Raw genomic sequence first — 26037 nt, forward strand, 5'->3', positions numbered from 1 at the left:
AATTAGCATGTCTTTTTCAAGCCCTTGCTTATGCAAAGGTTTCAGTGAATTAGAAAAGGCCAAAAGCTTTGGTAGTAGAAAGAGAAGAATACAGGGAAGTAAAGGCTAATCAGCCTGGCTTAAGTGATGTGATTTTATAAAGAGAGTGTTTCTAAAGGAAAAAATGTCAGATAAGTGAAGTTTATTTTTCTGACATCTTATAAGGCTTGGGTATGAAGTGGTGAATGTCAAAAGCATTATCTAAAATCAGTATGTCAGACAGCCTCAGTCAAGGTAGAGAAATGCAGTCTGGCTATTCAACTATGCTAATAGTCAGTGTCCACAGTAAGCTGGAAAATTTACTATGAGGTGGCCTGCTGTCAAACTAGAAGAAATGGATTCTGCAGACATCTGTCATACATTTGCTGTCTAACAATGAAAGTATTTTCATTAATATCCGGGTTAATTTCTCTTCCAGCCCTGTTTTCTGGGAGGCATTCATGACAGAATTGCATCTGAATCAATCAGTTCATTTACTTTTGTACCAAAGCAAGGAGAAAAGAAAGGCTCTGAAAGCAGCCTGCTTTATTACAGCATCAAATCAAAGCATCCAAGTTGTTCTATTTTTTTTATGAGTGTTTGCATATGCTTTAATACTCAGTCCATCTCCTCTCAGAAAACTAGGTGGATAGACTGTTGTATGTTGCTGTGTTATCAGGTGGCTATTGTACCTCTCCCAGCACAAATCAGAACTTACTCCTTTAACACCTTGTAAAATAACATGCTTAGTCTGCTTCTGGAATGCTTCAAGATCCAGAATCTCTTTAAGCTATGTTGAGAAGTTCAGTGACCTAAATGCTATGTTTCCAATTTAGTTGCAGGATTGAGGCAGTGTATGTAATTACAGTTCATCCAATTTCAGTCTGTAGGTGGGGCATTGCGTGCCGTAACTTCTAAGCTGACTTGAAGGCAGAATAGTTGTCTTCCTACAGCAATTCTTGTTCTTTAGTGTGTTGTGGTACAATATTTGTAACCCTGCCACACTACCAGTCCTCCAGTATTGCATTCTTAGAATTACATTTTGCAGCCACACCACTTTGTGTGCTCATGCATGAGCAAAGGAAGACCCAGAGTTCTTGCCCACTGTCATCAAAATAGAGTAAGACTATTCATAAGAGTGAGAAGTATTTGTATCTGCTTAGAAACCAATTAGGCAAGAATCATATTAGACTAGAATCATGAAATAATTAAGTCTGGAAAAGACCCGAGGAGGTCTGTAGTTCGGTCTCCTGCTCAGGGTAGGTTCAGCCATGAGGTCAGCCGAGGTTACTCAGGGTTTTATAGAAAAGATCCTCAAAAACCTGATTTAAGTTGGCCCAGTTGTGTGGGATGTTGGAACAACTGATCCAAAGAAGTGTCCTCAACGTAAGTTACTGTGATTCAGATTTCCTTATACTCTTTTGTGCTTAAATATTTGTAGTCCATGTTAGCCCAAGGGCATCTCTGGTTTTTAAATTAGAGTTTTAAAATTATCTTTGGTATAGGTATGGAAAAAAGGTCGTGGTTTAAACAACACATTAGTATTTGTAATGATTATTACTAAAGCATTACAGTTTGTGCCTGAATACTGCACCACTTCTTTCTTAGGCATGGCAGGCCTGCAAAGAAAAAGGGGAGCTGAAACGTCCCAAGGTTAGTTAAAGTTTATCTTTATATATTCTTTTCTGTTCAAGGGTGGTGACTTCAGTGCTTGAGTATTTTATATTTTTGGTAAGGAATTTTTGCTAGCAATCCTCCTTTACAGTAGTTATGATTTTTCATAAGCAAATAGAAACAGAGACTTTGAGAGAACATGAGTCTGAATCCAGTGGTGAGTACTTGAAGACAATCCCTTGTGTAGTCCCTTTCACAGATAGATCAACAGAGGCCAGAGGGTTTGAAATCTAAGCTGAAAGGGGAAGTTGAGCTGTAGTTGAAAGAAATATTTTTAATATGCGGAAGTGTCTCTTTTTATTTTTTTAAAGAAACACACAAATCTCCCTCATCAAAAAACCCTGAAAGATGGAAGATCTTTATGTGCATCAGTCACAAAAACCAGTAGTATGCACACAGTGACTGCCTCTAGTCTTTCTTTTGTGTGTATAAGAGAAAACCTCTTTTATTTCTCCACTTCTTTCAGAGCATAATGCTTTACGAACACCAGTGCATAAAATACGCTGAGTTTTATAATGAGTAGCCAAGAATCAGTCTAAAGTTATGCATCCAGATAAAGAAGTTCTGTTTTCTTGGAAGAAGCGTCCATCTTAAAGTAGATTCTATAGTAGCAACACAGAGGAGTTGGACTTGTGGTTTTATATGAAAAATTTAGATGACCCATAGGTGTACTGGTGGTAACCAAAGTATAGTTTATTAATCAAATACGTAATTGTCTGATATTCTCATACATGTCATAATACTGAATTGATATGGATGCAAAGAAAGCTGTGAAATGAGATCAAATTATTTCAGCACTGTATATACTTATTTGTGACTGCATGGAAGAATATGAGAGACAGCTTACTAGCAGTAGTAGAAACAAGTTTCTAACAATTTTTACATTTGCATTTTTCACTTTTCCAGGAAGAGCTTGAGTGGGGTCGATCAAATTGTATTCATATCAGGAAGATCAGAGAGGTAAGATGAAGTAGATAATCATTTTTGTAAGCAAAAGGACTTAACTTTTCCGTATTTTCTATAAATGTTAAGATCTTAGATAAGCCTACCTGTATTATGATGTATCTGTCAATACATATAGATGTATATTTTCTTTAAATAAGCTGTGAATTTTTAGATTTTGGGTTTTGGGGGAGGAGAGATCGTACTATTTAAAGTTGCCAGAGAATATCAGGACTCCAAGTACAATTTAAGACAGATCAGACAGAAGCTTTACTCTAACTATGGTCATAGCAAGCAAACATTCAGGCAGAATTTCCCCCTCTGCTCCTATGTTCTCTCTCAAGTAGTTGCAGAGACCACATTTATACATGGCTTCAAAGAAAGGAGGGAGGTGAGGAAAATCATTGTAATGTTAGCAAAGCCAGGTGTGCATTCTTGTGAAGAATGGTCTTCAGATAATCATTTTTATGTTAGTAAGGCCAAGTTCCCATGCCTGGGAGGGATGGACTCATTCAGCTTGTTAACTGCCGTAGTTGATACTGTGGAGAGATGGCTCTTGGTGCGTGGAGCCTGTTGGAGTGGCACATCCAGTATTGTCTTGGCTCAGAAGTGGAGGCTGGAAACAGTTGAGAGGGGAAATAACTCCTGAATAACTGTGGTTGGCAGAGCATAGCCTTGCCCATTGTTCCAGCAGGTCGTACCTTTGGCATGAGTGATGTAAGGCCTGTGTTCAAAAAGCACAGGGGGGGAGCGGGGGGAGGCTTTTAATGTTAAGTAATCATCTGGATAAAAAATGCCAACAGTTTCTTAGCTTGTATATCTGCTATAAAGGAAAAAAAAACATGAGGAAAAAGCAAATTGTGTAAAACTGGAGAGCTGAAGGACCAGTCTCATGTGATAGCCTCTTGGGTAGTTGGTGTTCTCTTGGCTCAATTTCAGATAATTCAAGAAGTTGTGCATGACATAATAGTTCAGGAGTTTAGAATGGATGTCTACAGTAACACTTACTAAGAAAATTTGGAGTTTTCATTTGCCAGACTTTCAGAGAACAGTTTTATAATTCCTTGTGTGGAAGTGGATTTGCAGAACTGAGGCAGGCACACCGACTGGTTTCTGATTATGGTAGTTGTCCTATAAGGAAAATAACAAGAGATTTAGTATCCTAAAACTGCCAGCAGCAGAAAGGAAAATATAGGTATGAAACAGCTGAGTACACTCTACTTTTTTACATTTGCTCCAAAATCAGCTGAGACAATGAAAGCATTCACTGTGTGGTTGGAGGACCAGTGGCTGCTTATGGAAGCTGCTTGGAAACGCTTAGGATTGAAAGCTTAACAGAGAATGTCCTGCTGTTGGGCTTAAGTTTGATCTCACTTAAAGTCATCACAGTTGTCTGCTGAACTGAGGGTGCAGCATATGTAGTCACTGCTACAGTTAGGTGCAGAAGTCCCAGGTTCTTGTTAGCATTTTTCTTACCTTTTAAGATAAATACCTAAAATGATTGAAATGGAGAATCAGTGTATCATCTTGTAAAAAGTTATTACAGTTCTTTTTCTAATTCTCTTCTCTATCATATATGCATAATATGCTTTGTGACTACAAAACTCTACATTATAAAGAGATGTCAAGAAAACTGCTTGAATCACAGTACTGAAATTATTTTCCAAAGCAAAGATGCTAAGCAGTGTATTAGGTGAAATGCATACTAGTCACCTAAAAAGGGAGGGGAGTTTGCCCACTTATTCAGACTTTTACTAACAGGTTTTACTTTGATTTGTGGACTGTTTTGATCTGTTTAAGGTGTAACTTAAAGTTCAAATTTCAGGTGGCAGACTTATTTCACAACTTGAAGAAGCGAGTAAGAGCATTTAACATGTGTATTAATGCTCAGCCATCTGCTCTGGATGAGGAATCTGTATACAAACAACGCTTCATTTTGCAGGTAATGCTTTATTGACTATTCAGGGAAGAGCCATTATTTACAAAATTTATAACTAGATTTTTATCTTGTAGTACTGATGAATGAGTTTTACACCCATGTTTCAAAATTCTCTGTAGATTTTCAGATTGCAGGTGGAAAAAAAGTAATTATTTTTGACAGCTTGGAAGGACAACTAATGTTACTTTTTGTGGTTCACAAGTTCATCCTCTGGCTGTCCCTTTGCTTCTGACAGTTCATCAAAATAAAACCAAGTCATTCTGAAAAGAATTAAAGTATATATCTAGACTAATCTTTGTTAAAGTCATAGAAGTACTGTAAAGAAGGATGGTTTGTGTTGGAAGGCTAAGAACTAACAGTGCTGAAAGTGATGTTTTCGCTTGTTTTGAGTGCTCTTTTTCGACCATCCCTGCCTTGGTTAGTTATTGCAGGGGGCAGTGAATTAGATGTCTTTCAGCTATTATAAGTTTGTCAAATTTCCCATTTAATTTCTTGTCTTATTTGGTCTGATAAGTATTGATTTTATTTTCACAGAATTATTTATCATTTCAGTGGCAGTTGGTTTAACAGTGCAAGCAGTGAACTTTTCAGAGCCGAGCTGTAAGATGTAGCATGAAAACTGAACAATTTTCATCCACCTATTTTATATTAATTTATTTCAAGTTGAGGCTCTTCTTGAAATCAGGGCTAACAATTATAGTTTTCATAGAGCAAATCTGCATACAAAAAATATTAAAATGTTGTAAAATTGTTCCAGAAGTTGAACTCTTTTAATTAAAGTATGTTTTTAAGGATTTGCATGAGTTAATATTTAGTCCACAATACAGTAATTCCTGGAAAGAGACAAGAAGAATATCTTCATATAAAGATCTGTCGATATCTCTTTTCAAGAAACTGAATATGATCTGCTGTGTTTTACGAAAGATTTTCTTGGTTTCAGGTTGTAATAGCTGGTGCTTTTTATCCAAACTACTTTACTTTTCGGAAATGTGATGAAGAAATTTCAGTGAGAAAATTTGCTGGCAAAGATCCAAAAACCACTGTAATGGTATGTTGAGAAGGTGAATAAATAAAGAATCAGGTAATAAAAATATGTAGTGCTTGGGCGGTATTTTCAAGTTTTGTTCTGTCTTGGGCAAGGACAGAAATAGTTATCTACTCTGATCCTCACCTGGTAAGTTGTCTTCTCTCCCATCTCCCTTTCTTTCTCTGTAATAAACATTGCGTGGGTGGGCAATTTGAGAAGAATTCCTACTGAGAACTGCCTTTGTGCGTTTGATTGCTAGTCTTGAACAGGCAAAAACTTTTGTAAAACTAAGAAAAAACTTTAAAAATAGAACCAAGACTATCAAGGGTACTTTTTAATGAGTATTTGTGAAAAGCGTTGTTGCAACTTTAATGTTACTTCTTTGTAATCTGCTGCTTGAAGTGGTGCATGGCATACATACTTTTTTGCTTTAAGGTTACTCAGGTATTGCACTCTTTCTTTATATCTTCTTCGAGAAGTATTTTTTATCTGATTGAATTAAGTGCAAGCTTGAAATGTCTGTGTTGATTTTGGAAAATGGTACACAACCTGAACTAGGTATAACACTGTAAAGTAACCATGACCTACGCTTAAAGAAAACAGACCTGTAAACCATTGAGCCGCAAAGACAAGTCTTGTATTGGCATAAGAGAAAATAGATAGATAAAAAGGTAGGAGAGAAACTCATAAAAGCTTACTGATTAGGAATTTTTTTGTTCTTTACTGCTTCCCCAAGAAGAGAGGCTAGTTCTGTACTGAAGGAGATGTTGGCATGGCAATATGTGCACATAAACACATTTGTGTATGTTTTTGAAGTTTTCAAGGTATTGTTTCAGGATATTGAAGCAACAAAAAAAGCGCAACATTGATTAAGATTAAACTGTTAGATCTGAAGAGCTATTTACTTTTAACATGTGTAATTCTTGATCTGCTCGTATCTCAACTGCTTGCTTTCTTGAAGAAGGAAGAAGTAGCTGCTATGAAGTAGCTGCTGTGTCTTCATCAGTGTAAATGATCTTCCTGGGTATAAGTGCTGGAAGTCCCTTAAGCTCTCAATGGTGTGAGCCAAAAATATAAAAGGCAATTATTCCTCCCACTGTATGGTCTCTCAAAATCATCTTGTCTTGAGGCAGTTTCTGCAGTCTGATCTAGACCATGTTTTTGACCAGCAGCTGATCTTAGTACTGTAACAAGGCATATGAAGGTTTTCTAAGAATAATCTGTTCTTTCCTGTCTGAGATACAAGAGCCAAAGGGAGGAAGAGACAGCTGTATAGCCCCTGAAAAACAGTTCAAAGTCCAGAAGTTTGAGCTTACTGGTTAGGAGTTCTGTGGTTCTGTATTAAAGCAAGATCTCCAATGAGAGATGAGTAAGAACAAGGTAGAAAAATGGATGTCTGGCTACAGTGGCGTGTGAATAGCTGTGAAACTACAGTGTTAAACGGATGTAAATTAGTGTTGCTGGAGTCTTGCTTTGCTTTTGACTGCGTGTACCCTTGTCGTATGTTGGATCTCATCTACCTCCTGAGTGACCTAGGTGTTAAAGTAGGAGAAAGGTATTCCGCTGCTTTGTGAGTTAGTTTCCAAGCTAGTTTAGCTCACTGAATTTGTGAAATGCAAGTTCAGAGTATGCTTTGTGTTTCTGATTGTGTATCGCTGTTGCAGCTCAAGTGAAGGAGAAAGCTAATTATATTTAGGTGAACTTAAAATATCCATTAAAATAATTGAATGTATCCAAATTTAACTTCTTTTTCTTAACAGCTGAAGAATATTCCTCCCTATGGATACCTGTACCATAAACAGTTGCAGTCACTGCTTAGACAGTGTGGGCAGGTAAAATCTATTGCCTATGATGGATCAAAGTAAGTATAAAATACTTTTAAGTTTCCTGCCTTTCTCGTGTTCTCAGTTATGAATCTAGTAATGAATTCCTTTCTTTGTCAATGGTGCACTGACAAAATTACTTTATTTCTTCTCATCTCCTTGGAAGCAGTAATTTATTTTTAATGTCTTGGCTAGAGTAAGAAGGGTGGTTTTGAAGTTTGATATGCATTGATTGGAATAACATTAGATAAACTAGCTGAGTTAGAGACTGTCTTGTGTTTTGTCTCTTCTGTTGTCTAACAGTGGACCTTAAATGCAGCTGATCTGTCTGTATTTATTTCTAACTGGTATATTGAATTTAGGTTATTTGTACAGTCAGATGGCTTTGCACGAACTGCATGTGACTGACTGTTTTAGCTAATCTTCTAGCTAACTTTGGACTGCAACTTCCCAAAGTTCAGTTCATGTTAGCCTCTCTTACACAATTTCCAATCTTTAAATCTTTTCTTACTCGCATATATTTACACATCCTTTCTACTTGTATTAAATATGATCAGTAAATTTGGTATGTGCTTGTGAAGATGTTAGTTTTATAACCATCATCATAATTGAAGTTTCAAGGTGCATAAGAGCAGTAGGCAAAGCCTGTGAGGAACCTACTTTTTACTGTTTGCTGGCCTCCTAAGATAAAGACAGGGAGAAGAAATTGTGGCTTTTGTGGGTTTTTTGTTGGGTCTGATTGCTCATCAAGTATTTATTGCAATTTTATTTGATGAGGTTTTTTTGAACAGGGCTTTTGTGGAGTTCTCCCGTAACCCAATGGAAGGCTTTAAGATTCTTCCTGCAGTGTACCTGTCAGTCAAGATGTCACAGCTGAGAATTCCTCTTGAGCTGGATGTTCATTATCCAGATGAAATTGCAAGGCAATTGCAAGATGTGAGAGCTGCAAGCATGGAATCTCTAAGGTAATTGTATTACATATGGAAAATGGGTTTCTTTGCAGTGTAAAGTTGAAGTGAGGTTAGTAGGATTCTGTGAGAATTTCCTTGGAAGTGTCACCAAGCGACATGTGTTAGGTTCAAAAAACAGGTGTGTAAACTTTGTATAAGCAGAATGTTTTTGCAGGACTAGAAGTAACATGATTATCTTACATATTTCTTTATAGCTAAAGGTGTTTTTTCTTGTTCAAGAGAACTCCAAGTGTGCGCTGTCTTTTTTCTAAGGTTCTAGTCCATTTCCCTTGGGCATAGGGAAATATGGATGTACACAGTAATTTCTGTTTGTGCTAGAGACAATGCGGGGATTGCTAGAACTGAAATAAGTAAGGAGTGCATTTGGGGACATAACAGAAAGGGAGTGAGGAGGAGTATAACAACAGAAACTGGGGGGAAGGGTAATAGCATAAGGTGGGGAGGCATAATAGAAAATTCTGATGAGGAATGCAATGTAATGACTCTCTTTGGTCCGCACCTGATTTTGCTAGAAAAGTCTGGCATGTGAGTTTCATTGTTATTATATGTTTTCTGTGATTCTCAGCTTCAGGTCATACAAGCAGTTTGCTAAAATGGTAATCTGCCTATCTCCTGATTGGTCTGCAGCCATTTTAATATTTTAAAATAAGAAACCTAAAATAGGGAAGGTAGGAATGGACTGGAAAGTGTAAAGTGCAGGTGAATACTTCACTTCCAGATGATTGTACTTAAGTTTTTAATAAAAGATTTTAGTAGTTTCACTGTGCCCAAAACAGCAAATCTTTGTGCAAATGTTAAAATCTTTGTGAAAATTAATTCTTGAGGGACTCAAGAAAGAAGTTTCCTAGGCTGGAAGAATAATTTTAGAATTCTTAACTTTTGTCAAGTAAAAGATATATTGTATATATGAAAAAAAAAGATATGCTGAATTTATCTTTGTGCTGTACTGTACTCAATTAAAAAAAAAAAAAAAAAAAGCTTAGAAGTTATGCCATAGCAAAAAGCCCCAATTCCGAACCTTAATTCTTTGGATTTCTAATAATTTGATGGCACAGTTGCTTCTTGAAAATGAAATTATCATGGCATAATGAAATTCAATTATCTTGTTATAATGAAGTTGAAATAGTTTCTCTGTAGTATTTTGGTTCTGCGTGGTCATTTTACATTCCAGTTGAATTCATACATTTCTAAATAAATAAATAAATGTTTATTTATATACATATAAGTCATTAAGTACACAAACATGCCCTAGGGACACCTTGGGAAGCAAATGAAAGCAAAAAAATTTAACTCTTTGAGGTTTTTTTTTTTTTTGTTCCATAAACTTTTTAGGGTAAATGTGGACTGTCAGAAGCAGACAGTGGAGCCAATGGAAGTCTCATTTGGTACTTTACACCAGATGATCCCAAATAATCTTCTGTCCATCAAGGTAACAGAGGTAGGAATATTCTACCTCTGAAGTAGATTATTTCTAATAATTATTACCTAGATAACTTTGCAGAGACAAACATCTAATGAGCTTAAATTAGAAGAATGGGTAGTAATGATGTTTTTAGCACAGAGGAATCCGTAAGAGGTATGGAGAATATTCTTGGTATTCTTTGTATTTTTAGTTGTTCTTTGTCAAACAGTACTCGCATGTCGTGAATAAATTTCAGACATTGGAATTTATGTGCACTTGACAAAATTTGTGGGCTTTGCTGGCAGTAAATGTTAGGTGGAAGTAGGCATAAATGTAAAGAAGATTAGTGAGAGAGGTAAAATATTTGTGTACACTACAGAAATGAGAATCAGTAGGTATTTGGGCCATTTACCTGGTTATCATTAACTGGCACTTCCCTTCAGACACTGTAGATGTGGGAAATGAGATGAATGAATGGTATTGCATGCCCATTCAGAAAAATATTGTATGCATAAAAGATAGGTGTGTTAGGGGAGAATCATATGTGTGTATAAAGGTTTATGAATTCTGAAGCTGTAAAATTTTAAATCTTGTGTTAACTATCATCTTCTCAACAAATTGAGCAATAGCAAGCAATATATATGCTTCTGAAATAAAAATAATAATAATAAAAAAATCCAAACCACTGAGCTAGCAGAAATTATAAGAGCTCTTGATAGCAGTGCCATGTTTTGCAAGTGCAGAAAATAGTATTTTCATTTTATTCAGCTAAGTCTCTTGTATCAAAAATGTTTATGGATTTGATCAGACACTTTCCAGTAACTTAACTGTCTGTGCTACTTCTGTTTAATACATCAGCTTTAATGATCATATGTATTATAAAGAAGGATTCTTTTTTTGTCATGAGCATTCAGTATAAGATCAGAAATGGTATATGAGTTCAGTAAGCTGTTTGAAAAAATAACTTGTTTTATTCAATTTCATTTATAGTGGTATGTTCTTTTAAGCTTCCTAAAGGATGGCTAATCATAACTGGTAACAATGCCAATTTGCTGATAGATGTACCTAACTGGTACTCTTTCACTAGTAAGAAAAGTGTGTCTGTATGTATCTGTTTAACCAACTGTATACATTATATTTTCTATATATTAATTTGGTTTAGAAAAATGGAAGCAGTCTTTTCTTAATTTTCTGTATTTTAGTAATGCTTATATCAGGGTCTATTTAGATGACAAGGGTATTGCAGATGCACAGCAAATGAACATTTTAAAGTAACATTAATTATGAGAGGGAAATGCTTCACCATATTAATGCGGTATGAGAACATTCTTATGTGTATATCAGGAGTAGGAGTGCTTTATTGATTTTGCTCAGATGTGTTTTGTATTTGATGTAGAAGAATAAAATCATATGGAATCTGATATTGTCTAATTTTTGTACTTTCAGATAATAGAAGTTGGACACTTCTGGGGTTACAGGATAGATGAAAAAAATAGGACTGTACTTGATGCTCTAACTGCTCAGGTGAACTACCAGAACCTGATGGATTTGACAGTGTCTCCACATCCAGAGTTGGTTTGTCTGGCACCATTCACTCAGCTGGAAACCACAAGATACTATAGAGCTCGTATTCTGTATGTTTGTGGAAATTTTGCTCAGGTATGGTAATATGTCACATTGAATTGGTAGGATATAGTTGAGTTAAAAATCTTGGAGCTGTGCTTTTTTTTCTTTTCTTTACAAAGCACTATATTCATGATAATTATAAAAAATTCCAGTAAAGAAATCTGCAGAACTAGAACTAAAATAAAACCTTAATAAATAGAATGTTGCCAGAATAGATGAATTAGTGTTTTTCCAGAACACAGGAATATTTTAGTGTTAAATTGAGAAGCTGTTGTTGATACAGTAAAGTGTCTTGTGTGCTGAGGTAAAGTGAAGCAAAATAAAGACTAAAACCTCCAATAACTTTGAAAACATGGTAAGGAATACCTATATCAGAGTCTAGTGCTGCACTGCTGGCAGCAACCCCATCACTTCCTCTTCATAAATATATTGAAATCCATCTGAAAAGTAAGTTTCTTGCCCCCACTGTATTGGCAGTTTTCAGTCATTCATGGCCAATTTGTCTAGGCTTGTTGTTCTGACAGTGTTTCTTTCCCTGGTTTGCATAGATTTTCTTTTCCTCTTCGTTCCCCTCCCCTTCAGTTTCTTGTCTGTCTTTTTCTTCCTGGACTTTGTTTTTCTGATTGAAGCAAGCTAAAATTCTCATCTCAGGTATTACCTTGACTCTCCATTCACCTGGTCTCCATCTCACTCCTCTGTTTTGTTTTGACATCAGGTTTCTGAAGCAGAATGATGCATGCTTCCATAATCAGAGTTCCACCTTTGCTTATGCAGTGATGTTAGTATTCCTCTTCCAACACAGTGTTTCACCTCTGTATTCAAAAATTACTTAACGTGGTACATGCTACGTTTGCCTTTTCATAGCTTTTTTGCATGGGCCACCTCTTGGCATCTTATACTCAGTCCTGTCTCCTTGGTAATTTCCAACTAATTAAACGCTTCATTATTAATTGTAAATTTTATAGCAGAAATTGTTAAGAATTCCAAAGGCTGTAATCTTCTACTTCATACCATTTGGTTTTTCCTGTTCCTGTTGAGTTCTCAGGTCCATTCAGTGTGATCTTTTTTGTATCAGTATTTATATTTCTGAGTTCTACATCCTCAGCAGATTCATCAGAAAATTTTGGCTTTTTGTGCCAAGATCAGTAATGGAAATTAGTGCCACAGTTCAAGATTGGTATACATTTTTCAGGCAATACTTTTCAGAAGTTAAGGAAGGATCTTTTTTTTTAGATTTTTTTTTTTTTTTTAGATTGGTCTTTATACAGCCCTTTTTCTCCTTTGAATTTCTTGATTTGTTAACATAGTTGGGTGTCACCACTATGGAGTTAATACGGAACTTCGTAATTTGTTTAAAGTCATGGAAAACTAGTGAATAACAGTGCTGACCTCATCACTTTCTCTTTTGCGTTTATAAACAGTCACCTGATCCATGTTGGCTTTTGCTAATCTAAAAGCAGTTTATGGAGTTTAAACAAATTACGAAGTTCCGTATTAAGTCATGGAAAACTAGTGAATAACAGTGCTGACCTCATCACTTTCTCTTTTGCGTTTATAAACAGTCACCTGATCCATGTTGGCTTTTGCTAATCTAAAAGCAGTTATTGGGTGGTATCACTCACTGTTAAGAAGTAAGATTTTACAGATTTAATTGCAGGGAGAGAATTAGAGCCTTTCGGAGAGATTTGTCTTTTCTAGATTAGCAGATTATTTGCATTACCAGTGGTGGTTTAAACCAAGGGATCAAGTAGCGCAAACATGATAAAATTTGACCTATTATTTTTGACGTGACTTCATTTGCATGTTTTCCAGACTCTGAATTTGCTTCCATTTCGCTTAATAAGATCATGTTGTACTGTAATTAATAAAATTAGGTTGTTGCTTTCCTTGACACTAAAAATAGCGTGTTTAATGTTGCAGAATCTCTGCAGATGCTCTTGATTCTTTTTTCAGGTTTTTTTTGTGGATTATGGCAATAGATCTAAGGTGCCTATAAAAGAATTAAAAGAGATTCCAAGCTATCTTCAAGAGCTTCCTTTCCAGGTAGGGGTGATGCTATTTGCTGCTGCTTCATAGATATTTTCATGTCTGGTCTGTCAAACAGAAGTGTACGTAAAATCGTCATACTTTTCAGAATAATAATGAAGTAACATGTTTTGCTAATCAGGTACCTACAAATCGCCTTCACTAATAGGTGGATAAATGTTTTCCACAGATGTGTATGCACAGAGCAGTAATTCTTGTTTGTAACTGAATTGTGTTGTATTGAATTGTAGAGAAACGTTATCCAGCCTTTTGTTTTCGGGGCACTTACTGGGGAGGGTGGGGTGGGAAGAAGAGAAGCCTGCACTTGCTGCCTGGCTGGATGTGAAGAACATTGTTTGTGTTCAGGTTTTTTATCTGAGTGTTTGAACAAGTCCTGTTTCTGTGAGGACAACATAGAGGGATCTATTTCCCACCTGTAATCACAGGAACAGCAGAAGGAGAGGGAAAATTGCTCCGACATCTGCCTTTTGCTGCTCATTGCTTTTGGTTGTCAGTTTCTTTGCTGTCCATCAGTTCTATGAGAAGTAGAAATTCCCTCTAGAACAAGAATGTTTTTCTGGTTTCCCAGCTTACATGCAAGCTCAGGAGTAACAGGCTGACCGATAGATCAGCTTTGCTTTAGTCTAAAGAACCTCTGAGCAAATGACAGAGATTTATACAGGCTAGAGGGCAGCCCAGGGAGGAGAAGCGATCAATGACCAGTTTAATCGATTGTTCTCTGCTTAAAACTAGCTGCTCCTACCACAGATAAGTAGCAGCATGTGTCTCTTCTTGTCTGCCTGGCACAAGTCTGCAGTGGCAAGTATCTTGAGTACAGTTACAGTGCTGCAGAGTATTTTTGCTCCATCAAAGCCCCTGCTCTGCTACACCATTAGTTATAGGACAAATACATAGGAGATATGTGATTTAAATTTCATAAAGCTAGAAGTCTCTGGTTTTCTTTGTGCTGCTTTGTTTTTCTTTGAACTACTGGCTTTACTTGGATCTTTTCAGAGAGAACTCTCTTGGTAATTCAGTAGTGATCTGTAACACAAATCTGAGGGACTTTATAGGTAGTTTTTCAGAAGAATAATTCTCTTGAGCTATATTTACAAATAAAATACCTAGGGAGTTCAAGCGAAATTCAGCTTTTCAGTCCTCATTCCAATATTTCCCAGCTAATTGAAAGAGGTATATCATACTAACTTTATTCTCTGAAGCGTTTAATGATGAAAATGAGAAACGAATGAGCAGAAGTATGGTTTTATTTTATTTATCTCTTCTTAGTATTGGATCTCGACAGGGTTACTTTTGTTAATTTTCTTTTATAATTGAGTTAAAAAAAATAAGTGGAATTAATTTTGGCCAGAAGCATCCTTTTTTGTGTTTTCTTCAGATGTGTTAAAGGGAAATGTATTTCCATGCCAGGCCTAATCTTTTAATGACCAGTTTTAATGATCGGCTAGAAAAAAATGTAGGATTCTTGATGTAAATTCATTCAAAGGCATAATTACAGATACTGATTATGCAAAGGGGTTAAATGAGAAGTTAATTACTCTTGCTTGCCAGGGACAGAATAGCTGCAGTGGTCTTGCCAAGTTCTCTGTTACCTGAATTTTTTCCAGAGAAGACATCACCACAGTCCTAAGATTTTAATGTGGGTGGGGAATTAATACCAAATTATGTTTTATTCATGCTCTGTTTGCTCTGATTCATTAGCAACTATGTACAATATTGAAGTGATATGAGATGTAATGTGTAGCTGTGTTGGCAATGACAGAATAGGAATTATGTCAGTAGCTTTACAGCAGTTGTAGGAATTAACATAAGCCACAGCAATAATTATGAAGTCACTTATAGTTATGGATTCAAACAGTTTGAGAAAATTAAAGATTTTCGTGTCGATTCTCTACTCAGGCAAGTGTTGTTTTCAATGTTTTTGCTTTAGGCTTTAGAATTCAAGATATGCAAGATGCGTCCATCTGCAAAATCTCTTGTATGTGGGGAACGGTGGAGTTACAGTGCTAGCCAGAGATTTGCCTCCCTGGTAAATGGCTGTACCCTACTGGTGAAGGTGTATTCACTTGTGCATAGTGTTCTGCACGTGGATGCTTTCCGTTACTCAAAGTGCAAAGACTCTGTGAATATTCGAGATATGCTTATTGAAGAATGTTACGCTGAACTAGCAGAGGAATCATACGAATCACAAGTATGTATTGAGTAAGCTGCTTCTACTTTTACATAATTAATTTCAGCTCAGGCTGCCAGAAGTCCTGAGAAGTTGAGCTGAAGTCTTGACTAATGCCATGAGATTAGGCAAGATTAGTATTTGAATGGGACAATATATTTTTAACTATGTACATAATTCATATTGAGCTGTTGGCCAAAAGCATTGCTGCTTTAAGACACATTTTGGAAGATGTGTTTCCCGGGAGATAATGGCATCAATTAAACTGCTCCACTGTTTTTTTGAAACTTTGAAAAAAATGTAACCATTTCATGGTTTTATCCGTCTTCCATTTTTATGTTTTATATAATCTGAAAGGTGATAAGAACATTGTTTTTTGTATTCATATGCAAGTATGCATATGCATGCTCTTTTTGTGTAGGACTTTTTTTGTAAATTTTTTGAAAAACATTGGTGTTTCATGGTTTTAACAGTCTTCCATTATTATATAGCAAAGCCATGATTTGCTCAAGGGATTATTTTTGGACCAAGTGAAGAAAGAAGAGAAAATTCCCGTATCTTCAAGAGAGGAAGAAAAGCATCTTATTGAAAGATTGTTAAACTTGTTTTCTGACAATAAATGTGCTGCACCAACCCATAAGGTAACTTTAGTGGTGGCTTTGGTATGTCATTACATGACCCTGCTTGTCAAATTGTGATGTAGGCTGAAAGTACCTTTAATAACCAAACCATACTTGATGCCTTTCATAGCGCATTCTACCTTCTGTTGGTAGAAAGCCATAATGTGACTACCATTGCAGACTAGTCTGTTGCAGCTTTTAACAAAGTTTTGAAGGATAGCCTAAGAGCTAAGTGAACTGAATCTTCTAACATGCTCTAAGGCAGGACTTTGAACCACCGCAGAACAAAGATAAAATTGAAAAAATGAACACAGTGTTTCCACACGTGGTAGTCTACTTTATATAAACTACAGCAAAAAAGCAAGATTAAGACCCTATCAATTTTTCAGAAAATTTAAACATGGTTTTTACTATATATAGTGTTTTGTTCTTCCTCAGCTAGCAATAGGTGAGCTGCTAGAAGAGATGATACAGCCAACATTCCAGTAACTGATAGTAATGGAACAGTGAGTGTTTCTCCCACTGCCAATTCCAAACTCAGAATTTATTTCTACTTATGTATTTCGAGAAACCTAGTCACTACTAAGCTGGAGTATGAAATGTGAAAATGTGTGTCCTGTTCTGCATTCTGATTACAAGTTAAGCCTTGTCTGCATTATAATTCTTTTCCCATTTCAGACCTGACAAAATTTCAAGCTTTCAAGCACCTAATCATGCTCAGTTTACCCTCAGGAGTAATCTTTGTTTAACTACTCACTTTCATAAAGTGAGATATTTTCAAGATTAAACACCTGCTCATGTAAACAGAACATGACCTGATTTTGTTAGGTGCTCTGTGAAGTCTGAACTTGTGTTTTTGAAGCCAGAAGGAAGGTGTGAATCCCCAGCATCTGTGAAAATACATTATTTTTATTTAAGTGCCTCAACAAGCAAAGTTTGCTTTAGATGGGTGAAATGAAAAGGCTTTTTGTCAATTTATCAATTCAGCCTTGGTCAATATGTGCTGAAAGGTGTTTTGGTTTTCATTGTTAAAGGAATTTGGTTTGGTGTGAGGTCCAGGTGCTGGCTAACTAGAATATCATCTGTTCTCTCTTTTTGAAGGTAACAGTTTGTGGCCCATCCAGTCCTTATGAAGTGAAATGCTACAGTATGACTAGAGTATCACAGTTCAGGTATGAGAAGACTTTTACTGTGAAGTATAGGCACGTTCTCAGCTGTTATTTTCAATAAATAGGCAAAAACCATCCTAGTTACTCTTACAGATTTTTACAGAATTTTTATTTACTGAAAAGACTGAAGTAGTCAGGCCTGAATTACATTAATATGCACACTGTTGCTAGGTAAAAATTTAAGAATAGTTTTATTAAAGGTGCTTAAGTGTCTTACAGAGAGATTATTTATTAACCACTATATACATCTGCTAAATGATATTCAGGTAGTCTTCAGCCAGTAACTGCTATCCGTTGAGCTTACATTGTGAATTTAAAATAATTCTCTTTTTAGATGGTTTGGGATGTTTTAATGTTGAAAATATTTCTTATTTCCTCCCCAGAAAGATCGTAATACAAAAGGAAAGTATAAACTCTGTTGTTGTCGATGATGCTCCAGAAGATCCCTTTCAGCAATTGTTGGTTGCTGCTGCTTTATCATCAAATGGAACTGGTAATGCTTAATAAAGATGTTTGTACAGTTTGACTGGACTTTTGGGTTCTACAAGTAAACGTGTCACTGTAGTTCTACATTACATCTTTTTGATGTTTAATTTTCATTAGATACTCCTTAGATTTGTTGTTGTATTTGCTGCAGGATCTAATGTGTTTTTAGAAGAAACATCTTTGATGCTTCCTATTCCTGGCCTTCTTGCACTCCTCAGTATGCTGTTTGCTCCTGCTATAGAACTCAGGTATTCATGCATTTTAAAAAGTGGTGGTTCTTTTTTTTTTTTTCTTTAAGGACTCTCACAAATGGGTGGCAGGTGTTTTTTTGTTGGGTTTTTTTTTTCCCTCTGCTTTCTGCATTTACTGTTCATGTAATTAAGTCTTGAGTCTTTTACTAGTTTTAGTATAATATATAGCTAAGATAACTTTTTTTCACGTACATATGAACTGGTGCTGCAGGCTCTACCCTCACAATAAGGCGGTACAGCTCCTGACAATCATGCTGGAAGCCTAGGAAGATGAACTGTAGAACTGGGCAAGTTTTAAACTTACGTGAGGAGAGGAGCTTCTGCAATTTTTGTAAAAGCTGGCATTTGCATTACTGTTGTGTTTTGTTTGAATTCTTGTATCTGTAAAATCATTTCAACAGTGAAGCTGGCTTTCCTTAATTAAAATTTAATTTTGCATATGTATTATTTTCTTTTAGGTTTTGTAAGTACATGTTTCATAACCAGAACTTTAGTTTAGTTTCATCACTGTATTTAAAAATCCAGTGTGACGAGGTGTGAATGCCTCTCAATTGTCTTAGCTTCTTTAAAACACCTGTATCTCGCTTGGCGTGGCTTAGACAAATTCATTCAAGTCTGTCTTCTTATGAGTTTCATTTCTTCATCTCTAGGTGAGACTGTTTTCTTTCTTTTTTGTGTAGGGTTGATAAAAGTAGAAAGTATTTTACTGGTGTTCTGTGTGGTTTGGGTTGGAGTCAGACTTGGGGGGCTCCACTTCTTCCAGAAAATGACATGGAGCTGACATTTGATGTGCCTTTTGGAGTGGAAGACATATCAGAGGTAAAACATGCATAAAAATTTTTGCTACAGTAGGAATTAAGTAGAATTCAGTGCATCAGAGCTTGTTAACTCTCAGAGTTAATTAAAAAAAATTGTTTTAAGCTGTAGGCTTGGTTTTCTTTTTTGGGGTGTAATACCTATTAATAACCTTGTATTCTTGTAAGAAAAAAAACAGTTACCCCCTCCATACACTTTGAACAAAATAAAATATTATAGATCAATACATTGGACACTTTTCAAAACAAAAGTGTCAATGTTACAGTAATCACATGTCCGTACTTGTTAGTGATGTTCTTAGGATTATTGTGGTTTTTACTGGTCAGCCTCACATTGCTACTTGGCAATCTTCAGTTTGACTGTACAGCTCTGATAAGTAAATCATCTGTATCAAGCTACTTCTCCCAGAGCAGATCAACCAAACAATAAAAATTCCTGCATTCCTCATTACAGCCTTTTTGCAACTGGTAGGCAGAGATCTGCCGGAGGGAGTATGTAGATATAATCTGTTATGCAGGACAGTAAGCTGTACTTGACCTGTGCTTCAGGTTTGACATGGGCTTTAGACAGTGAAGGATCTCCCATGCCCTGATGAGCTTCTGTATACAGAGCAGGTGCATTAGGTGATGACCAGTGGTTTCTAGAGGCTTTTTAAGGATGCTTCAGACATGCCAGTACACATATCTGACCACTGACTTGGTGTGTGTGTTGTCGGTATTCACGGCACCTTACGCAGAATGGTAACACTGAGCTGTTATGCATGTGACAAATGGGAGAAAATCCTGAAAACTTTTACAGAAGGAACTCTGTGTTGGAAAAAATCCAGGCAAGTGGTAGCCTGTATGTTCTATGGCATATTTGAATAACCTCGCACATTGTGATATCAAGTGGCTGAAGATTAACATCTTGGACCAGCAGAGCTGTATCTGGAGGAAGAAGCGTTTCTAAAGCTTCAGATGTTTTTGTTTATGTTAATAACGTTCCAGTTGAAGTTTGGTGGCATGAGTGCCACGACCACCTTCCTGTCAGTATAATATAATACATAACTAGTGATGTTTTAAGAGTACTTGATATTCTGTCACTGGTATTTTTACAGATAAACATCCTAAGGACAGCTATTAATAAGCTACTCTGTGAATGTGCAGTGTGTTCTGGACAAGAGAGAATGACACAGCTGCAGGAAAACATTCGTCAGAAACTTCTATGGTAATAATTTTGTAGAAATAAGATCATCTGTTTCAGTCTCAGCAAAACCAAAAGAAGTGATTGCTTGAAGGATAGCTCAGATTAGGCTTTGGGGAAATAACATGTTCTCATGTAATGATGTATTTTGTTTGCTTTGTTTGTTTATAAAGCAATATACTCAACAGTTCTAGACTTCTTGTAGAAGCACTGGTTCTTCAGGGAAGCCTGGTCGCTTAAGAGTCATAAAACCTAGACTGTAAAACCTGTTCTACAGGATAACAGTTCTGATGTATCTTTGCTTTATGCACCCAGGACAAAGCTAATGAAGTCCTATGGCATAAGAGTGCAGAAGGATTTGGAATTCTTTCTCCTTACACATTACATGCGAATTGTGTGTGCTGCCTTTCCTGCCTCAGCAGACCTGTGTAGACAGGTGTTGGCCAAATTCATTGCTGGAAGGCCTAGGTTAATTGAAGTGAGGCCATCTGCCTTTTTTTCCAGCAGGCCTCCCTGCTTCTCCTACCTGAAGCAGTGGTTCTGAAAAGACTGTTGTGAGTCAGTGCAGCCAGTCTTGAGAAGTTTTTCAGCTTGTGGTGTGTGGAAAGTGTTGGAGGGAGCTAGTTCAATGAAGTACCCTTGTAATGGCTCTTTCTAATGTCTGCCGCTGGTGAGCATGCTGTGAAAAACCTTCCCTTGTTTGTACATGTAGTGTGCATTGTAGTGCTGTCTGTGTCATCAGCAGACTTTTCTCATCCTTACCTGGCTCTGTACTGAACAGATTTCAAAAAGAGCTCTGGCTCAGCTATGAATTATGATTTATGTTATGCTCTCTAGTATTGGCCTCATCTATAGGAAATGTGACCTTTTTTTTTTTTTTCCTGAATAGAGCTTTTGTAAAGTAACTATATGCCAAAGTGAGGCAACTCCTTATGCTGATAAAGATCAGAAGCTTTTAAGCTTAGCTGCCCTTACCCTAGGTTATCAAAGTGATTATCAGAGCAGTTTGTTTATGCTGAGTTTTCAGATGTTTCTTGTTTTGAATGTAGCTGCTCAGTTGATTCTTTTTTTCTTCCCAGCTGTGAAAACCTGTTGTTTTGAATGTAGCTGCTCAGTTGATTTTTTTTTTTTCTTCCCAGCTGTGAAAACCTGTTACAATGCTTTTAGTTGACAGCGAGCGTGCATATTTCTTATTTCCAGAACTTTTAAAGAAAATTCAGTGTGGTACAGTTTATAAATTAAGTAGTGTAGGGGGAGTCAGCCTTACCTTTTGAGGCACTGGAAATGAAATTAAAAGAGCATAAACAATTCCCAGAAGATGTGGAGATACCTATTAGATGTTAGCTGGCCAGCAGACGTGTTGGATATGACCAGGGAGCAAAGTGATTGTTTTTGTTGTGGGCGTGATGGTATGCATGCCACCAGCGGGTCAGCTGCTCTTCTCTCTGTGACGTGGCAGCTTCGAGGCAGGTGCTGCAGCGGGCTGCGTGTGCCTGCAGAACGTGCTGGTCCTGCTTCACAAAGGCTGTGCCTCAGAGATGAGCGCTGCTTGCACTTCCAACTTAAGGAACACCAGTGCGGGCTGGTGGAAAGCTGTTTACATTTCACGTCTGCAAAACTCTTGGTAAAATACTACCTGTCTAACATACTGCTGATGCAATATTTAATTTCCTATTTGTGTCCAAGTACCTCAGGCCAATTGGTGTCTGCATTGCTTTTGGACACTGCTATGTAGTACCATGTTTAGTCTTCAAAGCTGGATGAAGATGGCTTGCATGATCCGTGTGGTAATAAATGTAGAGAGAAGTCAAGAAAAGAGCATAGGCAGGAAGAAGCAAAACCACAAAACCTCTCTGGAGGTGACTGACAGAAACAGGAGCTCATGCTTGGACATCAACACACGCTAAATTCAAAGCACAGAAATGTCACTGCTATTTCCTTAGGCGTGAGAATACTTGCTACTGTTTTGGCACCTTTTTTGGGCTGATTGTTCAGACATCTCCAGACAGTTGGGAGGGGAAGGAGCAGCCTGCACAGGTCCTTGGCACAGGTCCTGAGCCTTGACGTGTTCCCCAGTTCAGTCAGTGCCAGCTGCCCAACTCAGTCTCATTCTCATCAGCCTTCTGGGCTTTTTCTTCTTTAGGATTTTATACTGTTCTGTGGTAGTGATTTCTCTCTTGGAGTCTTTGTGCTTTTACCAATTCTGTTGCCTATTTTTTTTTTTTAATTTTTTTTTTTTTTTTACCTTTTTGAAGGAAGAGACAATCTGGCTATTTTCATGATTTCTTTTCCTTTGTGTAAATTCTTTCACAGTTTTGAATATTTTTTTCTGTTTGTACTTTGTTTTATGTCTTGGAAAAAACCTAACCTTTCATTAATAAGAGTAAATATGTAAAAATTTAGCCTGAACAGTCTTTCATTACTTTTTCCATTTTTTGAAAGCTAATTGTATTTACAGCATGTCACCACTACTTAAGACTAAAATCAGGGTTTGAAAAACACATTTAGACAGAATTAATTAAAGTCTGCTACTGTTGTACTTTGCACAGCTTGAGGAAATAACTGGAGCAGACAGACAATCTATAGTAATTGAGTTGTCATGCAAAACAAAATACCCTAAAAATAGCTGTATTATACATTCTAGTGAATAAACACGCATAAAACTTCTGAAATAAATTACAGTTGCAAATTCTAGTACTTTGTAAATTTAAAAAAAAAATCATGATTTTCTTTAAAAGAAAATACATTCTGATACACTTAATGTCCCTGTGAAAAGTTGTATTTTGACTTCTTACACTAGAGAGGCAAAGTACAGAGAAGTGAACAAATCAGACTAAATTAACAAGGAAGTTTGATTCCCTTCAGCACAGATACCTCATAAGTGCCCACTTGTATCTACTAGAAAAAATCCTTTGTATTTATAATTATTCAAATACAAGTGTATTTCCTAAGGCTATTTTTGTGTAATTTCAGTTTAGTCTGCAAATCAAGACCTCGAGACATATTTGTTCCTACGTGGTATGAGAAGGCATATGCATGGAATCAGGTAAGGGTATAATTTTTTTTTTCTTAAAAAGAGTAGTTAGATTACTCCAGTACAGTCAGTTAAGAGTGGTCAAAGGGAGAGTTTCCTTTGGAAGAATGTCTTTGAGTATTGAATTTAAAGATACTGAAAGCACCATGGAGTCGAATTTAAGGCATAAGAACTGTTATGTATGTCAGTCTCTGTTGATATCCTATTTTTGTGGAGTCTGTTTCGTTGGTTGGGTATTTTGGTATTTAATTCTGCATGTACAAATACTGAGCCTTTTCAAACAGAACACTTAGGATTTTTAAGTTGAGAGAGATTGTAAATGCAACTTTATGTTTGTTGGAAGTTAAAATTTTGTGTTCTTCTTTCTATTAAGCATCTGTGTCCTAAAAGAAAAAGATTGATATGTTTTCCTTGTTTAGGATTTATCTGAATGCAGTGCATTTTAGTTTTGTTTTGGGTTGCTGTGCTCTCCGGTGGCTTTTCCTTTTTAAGCAGACAGAAGCATGGCTTGCTTTAGAATTAATGTGGTAGGATCCGATGGAAGGGCAGTTGTCTCAAAATCTGGGAGGGTTTCATAAAGTTGAAAAGTCTGGCTTCCTACTCTGTTAGAAATCTTTCTTTCCATAAGGGCCTCTGCAAGCCACTAGATTTCTTGATGAACAAGTGCATTTTCTTAATTAAGAGGGAGCGAGGAATTACTGACTGTAGCAGTAAGATTTCTGTATGCACCCTCCCTGTGCCTCTCCCACCATGAGGCATATAAATGAGGGGTTTAGGTCTCTCTTCTTGAAAAGGCTGATAACAGTGAATGAGCACCAACGAAGGGCACGTATTCCTAGAGGCCTTCACTTGAGGGGTTAGAGTGTGTCAGGATACACTGCCTTGAGCCAAAGTCTTTCTGTTTTCATATTTCAAATGCAGTTATCCTTGGTATTATGAAGTTAAGCTCCTATTCAGTTATATTGGTGCTTAGATTTTTATAACAAGTTACTGTATAGGCCTTGGATAAGGATTCTCCCCACCACAGCTGAAGTATTTCAGGATGTCATTCTTACATCATCACATAAAATACTACCTGGGATGCTTTGGAATTCATTGTGGAATTCTGACTCGGGCAAAGCATGAGATACAGCGTTTTATAGTACTGGCTCTTACGTTGAAATGTGTGGTGTGGAACTGAAATGCCTGTATGATTTGAAACTGTCAAAACTCTTCTAAACTCTTCCTTAACTGTGTTATATCAGAAGACAGTACTAAGAATGCCTTCTGACTTTCATTTTGCTGCTTTTGATTAGGTGGATCCTCAGCATATCATTGACCAGTCTGAAGAGCAGCTTGATGGAGAAAATTGTCTTTATCAGCTACATAAGCTTGTTGTGTTGAATGTTTAGGTATTTCTAGAAGTCTTTCAGAGGAAGAGGTACTACAACTAATCTAAAAATTTGTCTTCTGTATAACCCTTGGGTGTTTGTTTCGCAAGACTGTTCCATAAGAGTAGTGTAAGCGTACTAAAATACTGTTTGGAATATGTTAATGTTTTTTGAAAAAGCTAAACTTTGCTGACCGAGAGCAGATAAGTTTATTCATAAAACAAACTGACTTAAAGCAGGATGCAGTTTTCATTTCAGTAATACTTCTGAGCAGGTTTATTACAAGGTACATGAAAGACAAAGCAAATCTAGGCTTAGTTGTTCATTTTCTGTCTAAAATCTCATAAGCCATGGGGTATGATTTTTTTTGTCTGTAACTGCAAGTTGCATTTTTCTGTTTTCTTTGTCATTAGTTTTTCAAAAAGCCATACAAGAAAAGTGTTTGGGGTTTTTCTTAACCAAAAACTAGAGGTCAGAGGAAACTGATGCTCTAGATTAGGTTCTGATCCAAAATATAACTTCATATATGGGATAGTTTTCATTAATTTTTCATACAGTAAAATATATTTATTTTCCTGTATAGCAGAAGAATGCTTTTGAATTACTGATTTATGGCACCTTTGTTTCATCCTTCCCTCTTATTTTTACCTGCCAGATCTTTAATCCTAAAAATGAGGTCAGTGGTTTCAGAATAAAATGCAGAAGTGAAATAAAATCTCTTTGTCTCTTCTGTTGTGTGGTCATGGTTAATAAAGGCTGAATTTAGTTATTAATGGTATGTGATTGCATTAATAAAATACATGAATACAAAAACAGGACCTTGAAAAGTATTAATCTTCACTATTCACTCAGTGATTTGAAGATCGTGTAACACCCAGTTATTCTCTGAAAAACAGACAGAATCAATGGTCACCATTAAGAAAGTGGCAGATTTGGGGAAAATAAGGGGATGCTTCAACTAAGAAATTATTTTAAACTGTACTTAAACAGAGGGGCAACTGTATAATTGGCAACTTCAGTGACTACTTATAAGCAATAGTTCCTTAAATCCATTTTACTAATCCTTGTGAGCTATAAAACATCATACTTAATATACTGAGATGGGTTTAACAGAAAAACTACATCTCAAGTGGCTTAGGCAACAGTATTTCTCAGCTCAGTGTTATGCACACATTAAGTGTTGCAGTTAAACAGTTTTGGGGGTAAAGGAAGGAGGCAGAATGTCAAATCTTTGCTTTGCCTATTAATGATGGGAATTTCTGTAGGAAAAGGTAACTTGGCAATACCAAAAGGCATGATATAAATAATGGAACTCACAGTGATTCCTCATAGCAACACTGAAATTGAGAGCTAAGAGGAACAGAAAATATTTTCCGTGTGTGTTTTTTTTTTTTCTTTCCCCATCAGTTCTCTGGCTGCGGTGTCCCAGTCTGTTCGTGTGGGTGTGGTGCCATCTGGTGGGGGTCTGCTGCTG

At 36.6% G+C, this 26037-nt stretch overlaps 1 protein-coding gene across 1 annotated transcript in view; it reads left to right on the forward strand.

The window, feature by feature from the left end:
• The window catches only part of TDRD9 (tudor domain containing 9), a 60714-nt gene extending 36130 nt beyond the window's left edge, over positions 1–24584 (forward strand). The window contains exons 19-36 of the mRNA XM_010080426.1: positions 1627–1671; positions 2599–2652; positions 4460–4576; positions 5514–5621; positions 7361–7461; positions 8215–8388; positions 9727–9832; positions 11243–11455; positions 13376–13465; positions 15396–15656; positions 16127–16276; positions 17357–17427; positions 17808–17917; positions 18062–18158; positions 18842–18980; positions 20074–20183; positions 23133–23205; positions 24489–24584. Of these exons, the coding sequence (XP_010078728.1) occupies positions 1627–1671; positions 2599–2652; positions 4460–4576; positions 5514–5621; positions 7361–7461; positions 8215–8388; positions 9727–9832; positions 11243–11455; positions 13376–13465; positions 15396–15656; positions 16127–16276; positions 17357–17427; positions 17808–17917; positions 18062–18158; positions 18842–18980; positions 20074–20183; positions 23133–23205; positions 24489–24584 (2115 nt within the window). The remainder of the gene's footprint in view (positions 1–1626; positions 1672–2598; positions 2653–4459; positions 4577–5513; positions 5622–7360; positions 7462–8214; positions 8389–9726; positions 9833–11242; positions 11456–13375; positions 13466–15395; positions 15657–16126; positions 16277–17356; positions 17428–17807; positions 17918–18061; positions 18159–18841; positions 18981–20073; positions 20184–23132; positions 23206–24488) is intronic.
• The last annotated feature ends 1453 nt before the right edge of the window (positions 24585–26037 follow it).

Source organism: Pterocles gutturalis, unplaced genomic scaffold, assembly GCF_000699245.1.
Source record: "Pterocles gutturalis isolate BGI_N339 unplaced genomic scaffold, ASM69924v1 scaffold15324, whole genome shotgun sequence".
Lineage (NCBI taxonomy): Eukaryota > Metazoa > Chordata > Aves > Pterocliformes > Pteroclidae > Pterocles > Pterocles gutturalis.